The 6,732-nt window shown below is 46.2% G+C and overlaps 2 protein-coding genes across 6 annotated transcripts in view; one reads left to right on the top strand and one right to left on the bottom strand.

The window, feature by feature from the left end:
* The window catches only part of RPL7A (ribosomal protein L7a), a 5,931-nt gene extending 5,655 nt beyond the window's left edge, over positions 1-276 (bottom strand). The window contains exon 1 of the mRNA XM_019510739.1: positions 117-276. Within this exon, the coding sequence (XP_019366284.1) occupies positions 117-119 (3 nt within the window). The 5' untranslated portion in view covers positions 120-276. The remainder of the gene's footprint in view (positions 1-116) is intronic.
* A 1,550-nt stretch (positions 277-1,826) lies between these two features.
* Positions 1,827-6,732, top strand: part of MED22 (mediator complex subunit 22) — a 12,026-nt gene continuing 7,120 nt past the window's right edge. The window contains exons 1-4 of one of the 5 annotated variants that reach the window (XM_019510741.1): positions 1,827-1,909; positions 2,171-2,305; positions 4,579-4,659; positions 5,328-5,536. In XM_019510741.1, coding sequence (XP_019366286.1) covers positions 2,183-2,305; positions 4,579-4,659; positions 5,328-5,536 — 413 coding nt within the window. In that variant the 5' untranslated portion in view covers positions 1,827-1,909; positions 2,171-2,182. Of the gene's footprint in view, positions 1,914-1,986; positions 2,029-2,170; positions 2,306-4,578; positions 4,660-5,327; positions 6,645-6,732 lie in introns of those variants that run through there. The other 4 variants (XM_019510742.1, XM_019510743.1, XR_002096222.1 and 1 more) reach the window with 4 other exon arrangements.

Below are 6,732 nucleotides of genomic sequence, written 5' to 3'. Positions count from 1 at the left end.
ACAAACCCCCGCCCGCAGCTCTTCCGTAGCCCCCCGAACCCGTCCGGCCCCGCGCCACGGGCGGATGGCGGCGGATTCAGCCCCGCGCGCCCCTCAGCGCTGCCACCGCCTCTCACCATCTTGGACGCAGTGCGAGAAAGAGGGAGCGGGGCATGCTGGGTAAGATATGTACGGGGCTCAGATCGCGTCAAGTCTCGCGAGAGTAGGAGGGAGCTGGGGAGGCTGCGCGGGAGAGCTTCCGCCTTGCGTCTTAAAGGGGAAGGCGCCGTGCGAGCCGGGGTGGGTGGTAATTACTGTATTTGTGCAATTATTTCAACCGTAGGATACGGGGAGTGTTCAAGAGGTACGACAGAATAAGGACTCGTGGTGGAGATGATAATGTCTTATCAGACCAACTAGATTTTTGCAAGAAAAAAAAAATTTGCAACAAAAGTTTTTGCAAAAATCTTTTTTTTTGCAAGCCTTTTTTGCATTTTCTTGCAAACTTTTTTCTTACAAACATTTTTCTTTTTGTATTTTCTTGCAAACTTTTTTTTTGCAAACATCTCTTTATTTTTTTCTTTTTTTTTTCTTGCAATTTTTTATTTTTTGCAAACATCTTGTTGGTCTAATAAAAGATATCACCTCTACCACAAGTCCTGATTCCTTTTACCTGTAAACCAATACAGCTACAACCTGGATACCTGACAAAATGTGCGATGGCATCCAGGCTGCAGCCGTGTTGGTCTAGAGGCAAAAAGAATCCACGCTTGTGGAAGAGGTGATATCTTTTATTATTATGATTCCAAACAAATTACTGCATTGATCTCCAAGCTTTTGGGCACGCTCACCCTTCATCAGGCATACAAGAGAGCAGAGATTGTAAAAGTTCTCCTAGTTCTTCATTTCTATCTAGGAGAACTGATGAAGGGTGAGCATGCTCAAAAGCTTGCAGATCAATGCAATAATTTGTTTGCAAATATCTAGTGGGTCTAATAACAGATGCCACCTCTTCCACAAGTTTGGATTCTAAAATGTAGAGAACAGAAAAATCATAGTCATAAATTCAGCTGAACCAGCTGGAGAAAGAGTGAAACCAAATGTCATTGGTGTAGTGTCAAGTGGAGAGGCAGGATGTGGCGATAACCAGGGATCCTTGCTTTCTCCGATTAAAAAAAAAAAAAATCCCCAGTTTTTGGTTTAAAAAAAAGTAACCTCAAATCCACATTTTCTATGATTAAAATGAAACACCACTGTGTGTGTGTGTGTGTGTGTGTGTGTGTGTGTGTGTGTGTGTGTGTGTGTGTGTGTGTGTGTTAGTGGTGTTTCATTTAAAATCACCAAAAAATGTGGATTTGAGGTTACATTTTTTTTTTAACTGAAAATTGGGATTTTGTTTAAATCAGCGAAAACCAGGACCCCGGATGTTAACAGCCTAAGGCAAAATGGTGTTACTTAAAAAAAACGCTTAGCTGCAGACTTATTTGCACATTTATTTGCAGCGCAGGATAGGTTTTTTTCAGATAACATTATCATCTGAGCTTCCAATACCATCATTTCATATTGAAGACTTGCAGCAAGGTGGAGCTGGGGGTGCCCCTGATCTGGGGCAGCGGGAGGCCTGCACCAGTCTCCCCCACCAGTGGATTTGGCCCTTGCATAGCCTCATGCGGCCAGAAGCTGAACACCCCAGCCTGGGCCATCCTCTCCTCGCACCCCCCACCCCCGCTCGGGGCCCTCTGGCACCTGCTCCCCCGCACAAGGCCAGAGGGGGACTCTGCCGCTTTAAGAGCTGGCTTGGGCGCTCAACCGCCCTTGAAATGGGTCGGGCCTTGATGGGCGTGTGAAACAACCAATCGGGGCAGAGGGGGCGGGCACGCGTGGAGCCCGGCGCGGGAGGTTGTGATGCCTGCTGGTGACCCTGCTCCTGGCAGGTGGGGGTCACAGCCCAGGCGATGGGGGGGAGGGGATGACCTCCATCTGGGACAGGAGCTAGACCTTGACCTTGACCTTCTTGAGGCCTGTCTCTGTCAAGAGCCGGCTGCATCACTGAGCTGGGGGCTGCAGGGCGTGGGGCGGGTGGGGGCCGCGTGGGAGCGCCCTGCTCTGCTGGGATGGGCCCTGGCAGGCTCCTGGGCCAGGTGGGAGCTCCCCCCCAGCTCCCCCCTGCTGCCCCCTACCTCTCTCGCAGCCGAGACCCGCCATGTCGCAGCCCCGCGTGCTGCCCCAGAGCAAGGAGACCCTGCTGCAGTCCTACAACAAGAGGCTGAAGGACGACGTCAAGTCCATCATGGACAACTTCACCGAGATCATCAAGACGGTCAAGGTGGGTGAGGGTCGACCCGGCCTCATGCCTGCGGTGCTCCCGTGGGCTCGGGAAAGCCAAGCCTGGCAGGCGCCAGACTCACTGGAGTAGAAAGCAGGGTGAAGATGGGCTGGAGGAGGGAGGCAGCAGGGTGGGAAGAGTCTGCCCGCCTGGGTGGGGGGAAAAACCCCAAGTCGTGATGCAAATCACGTAGCAACACCCAGTAGCAGGAGCCACGGCGAAAGGAACGAATGTGCAAGGGGCAAAAGGCTTAAAACCGTTTGGAGCAAAGCAGCATTGGCCGACGCTGCTGCATTGCACCCCTGAATGTCCCAGTGGGACCCTGATCGTTAGGATGGGGAGCAAGACTCGCTTGCACTGTGTTTCGAGGCACGGGAGCCGGGCGACCTGCTGAATAACCCTGTGCTAGCGGAGAGAAGACTCCAGTCTCTGGAGCAGTCTCTCTCTCAACAACCCACTGGTTCCCCAGTCCCTGGTTTTGGAGCAACAAGCCCTTATCAGCCCTTGGAGGAGGGAATTTCAGTCTTGCTACAGAGCTGCCTTCAGCTTTGAGATGTGTCAAGCAGCCTTGTCACTTTAGTGCTAGATCCCACATCGTTTGTGCATCCGTTGCTCTCGTCTACACCCAGCCTCTTTTCACTCCATTACTGGACACTTAGTTGCACATCTAGTAGCGACAAGAGTGAGGTATTAGAATAAGCACCAAGAGTGCTCAAGCAGCCATGTCGCTTCCTTAATTCTTAATTCTTTAAATTCTTAAATATGTATTTTTAATTATTCAACTTCCTCTTTAATTCTGGGCAAGAAAGTAAATCTGTCTTCAAAGTAAACTTGGTGTCTTTTGAAAATAGCTAAGCAGTCACATAAGGAGAGCATTTGCTCACCATACAGTTTTCTACATTTAGGAGGACCACACAAGTTTTCTCCTTCCTTACGGAAACCAACACATTTCATGCAACAAACGCATGTGCAACAAGTAGCTGTAGGTCAGAACAATCTTACCCTGAACCCATACTTCTTGAAGGTGACTCTTTAATATCCTTTAGCCTGTAACACCTTCAGAGCTGAAGGTTTCCAAGACTGTTTTCTGTTTTGTGGGTGTAATTCTTGCTACTTCCTTATTTAGGCTAATTGGCCAATGTTCCAGCATATACTTATGGAACAGCCTTCAGGACTGTGACCAGTCAGGATAGACCCTTTACTGTCCCCTGTCTCTCTTAATTTCAGGTTTCCTCTCTGAACACCCATGGGTAAGACAAAGCCCAATGAGCCACTATCAAAGCAGTACATCTCAGAGGGGATTTTCTAGTAGTGCTGAAAAAAAGTAGATTCTCCTCACCACACAAATAAGTGTAGACCGTCAGAAAAGATGCAAACCTCAGATCAAATATCTTGTCTCATAAGGAATATGCAGAGATTAATTAATCCTCTAATTGGAATCTACAGTAGAGGTGGCTGCACCTGAATGTGGGGAAGGTACAGATCCTTAGGTACAGATTTTATGAAGTGGTTGGGATTTTTTTTTGGATGGAAGGCACAATGTATATATAAAGTTATTGTGTCTATTGCTCGTTTCCATGATACTGTGGGAATATCCACATCATAACTGGGTTTGCAGGATGAGACCCTGAACTAACTTGATTAACAAATCCACGGGTAGGTTCAATGACTTCCCTCAAAATTTTCATTAGAACTTGAAGGATAGAAATGTTAGTTCAGCTCATTGGTAAATTGAACTGTGTGAGCCATGTGAACCACATGTACTCATCAAATGGAACTTTCTCCTCTTGGGATGCGGCTCTGCATTCACGTGTGCCAGGCCTGGTCCTCTCTCTTCATCAGGTTCTAGTAACTTTGCACAGGATGACAGGAGCAAATGGATGCAATGTTTGGCCTCATGGTTAGAATGAGTCTTATGAGTGAATTGCTGGTACCTAGCAGCTGATTTTATTATGGGATTATTAAAGAGCAGTTGGGTCAAACCGGCTTCTAGCTGGAATGCTGGAAAATCCTTGTGGGGTAAAGAATCATTGAAGATAACCAAAGGAACAGACTGGTGAACACTTTTCTTCAGAGCAGCAAGTTAACATGTGGGAAGAGTTCAGTGATCCAAGAGGATGCACCCTGGTTCTTCCAAAAGCATCCACCGTACAGGATCCAAAGACACGATTCCCTTTATGTATGAGTTGAACTGAAATAACACGTTCTAGGATGTTGGAATATTGAGCATTGAACTGAATGTTCACAACCTTCTTAATTCATTTTATTTTCAGATTGAGGATGAAACCCAAGTCTCCCGAGCAACCCAAGGTGAGCAGGACAACTACGAGATGCACGTCAGAGCCGCAAACATTGTAAGTAATACATGTGCGCAACATTAGCACCCTGAGGAGCAACATTTTTGGTATGCTCTGCAGTCCATTAAAGCATCCACGTGCAGACTTTGTATCAGTAATGTGCACTGCTGAGGTCAAAGCATTGGGAGTTATGCCACAGTGGATGAAAGATGATGGGTTTTATCACCTAATACACAGCATGGCTTTCCCAGTGCAACCAAGGGATTAATTTTCCATTTATTCTAGATTTCTCTCTTGGGATAACCCTAGCTGTCCTCTTCTGTTTTAGTGTTGCCCAATCGTAAGTGGTAAAAAGTGTGACTTGGACTCCTGATTTTCGGTGTTGATGCTCTCTGTTGCCTCTGGGAGGTCTCCAGACATATTTCTGGTTTTGTGCTGCTGAGCACTATGCTTGACCCTGGGGAAGATGACAGCACTGTGCATCTGTTCATTACACCTAGGACTGTGTAGTAGTCATGGTGTGCCTAACAGGTGTGCTGTGAGAATGCATTCTTTCTAGTATGACTGGCTGTTGGCGAAAGGGACACTGTCCCTAATGGGGACTCTCACATAAGAAAGTCTGGGGTCTGCGGTTTAAGGAGCAGATCCCCCTTCAGAACCAGGTAAAGTCTCCTCTGTACTCTTGTCTCATTTAAATAAAATATCACCCCCTCCCCCTCCACAAGGTCCGAGCTGGCGAGTCCTTGATGAAGCTTGTGTCTGACCTGAAACAATTCTTGATCCTCAATGACTTCCCCTCTGTGAACGAAGCTATCAACCAGCGTAACCAGCAGCTGCGGAGCCTACAAGATGAATGCGACAAGAAGCTGATTGCACTGAGGGACGAGATTTCCATTGACCTGTATGAGTTAGAAGAAGAATATTACTCTTCCAGGTACAAATAGGATGCCTGCCTACTAACAAGCCTCCTGCCCTTTTTGAGAACTGGTCTAGGAAAGCGAATAGTCCCTAGGACTCAAGGCTGTGGGGATGGTTCCCATTAACATCTACATTCCTGATTTTGAATTAGATCAAACTCTTCTTAAAGACATGGTGCTAGCAGAGTCATGGTAGGAGAGACCGAGTTTCTTTGTGTCAGTTCTTTCACAAGTGCCCTAATTATAGTGTGCCTTTTCCCAGAGGCCTACCGTCACCAGCTGTCTGGGTCTGTAAAAAATGAACCTTTTAAAATGAGTAAGCTGGACTCAATTTAGCTCAGTTCAGAGGGCCTGATTGTTTTAAAAACCTAGTATATTTTTTATGATGAAGTCTTTCAAAACTTCAGATACAAAATGGATTTTAGTGGATTCAGATACTTTTTTTCCCCCAGCTAAGCTTCCAATCTCAGACACTGCTAGTCAGTGAGGTCTAGTAAATGTAAGTGACTAGAATCAAATCCAAAATTAACTAGTTTGGTTCTATTCTCCAATTTGAGTAGGTACAATAGGTAAGAGTTAAGCAACACCCAGGCAACACATACTTGCTGTTTTAAAAATGCTTATTTTAATCTTTGGACCAATACATTGTGACCATGCTGGCATGGTCTTTTTTTTAGCCAGCCCTGGATGCCACAGAAAGTGACCTTTCATAGCAGAACTAATGGGGCTCTTAAGGTGAGAGATATTGGCTGTGCTATGGAGCTGTGCCTTTTACCAAATCCCATATCAAGTAGGTGTCCTTGGCTGTTTAGCAATTACTCCCTTTTCCCTCCCTTGCTATCAGCTAGCTTTATTTCTGCACCAAAGAAATACACAAGTGTGTCAATAGAGTAGCCCAGTGATTTATTAGAAGTTATTTCATGTCTACAGTAATAAGGTTTTTTTAATGGCATTTTATTGTCTGATGTGGGGATTGTTTTTGTATTCAAATGCACGTGGCATGTTAATGTTACTTGTGTTTAAATGGCTTTAAATATGTCAACATGTACCTTGAGTGGACAATGTGCACTCCTTTGGAGAGCCCGAAAGGAGTTCTGTAACTATCAACACTGTGAACCTCCTAAGGTCAAGTGGGTTTCTTTGTCTAGTAGGGATCTGATTTTGGTCCCAAGGAAATTACTAGGAGGCTTGCACCTTGCTGGGCGGGAGCACA

The sequence above is a fragment of the Gavialis gangeticus genome, unplaced genomic scaffold (assembly GCF_001723915.1).
Source record: "Gavialis gangeticus isolate Ggan-Ray unplaced genomic scaffold, GavGan_comp1, whole genome shotgun sequence".
NCBI classification, from domain to species: Eukaryota; Metazoa; Chordata; order Crocodylia; family Gavialidae; genus Gavialis; species Gavialis gangeticus.
This window is presented reverse-complemented; position numbering and strand designations above follow the sequence as displayed.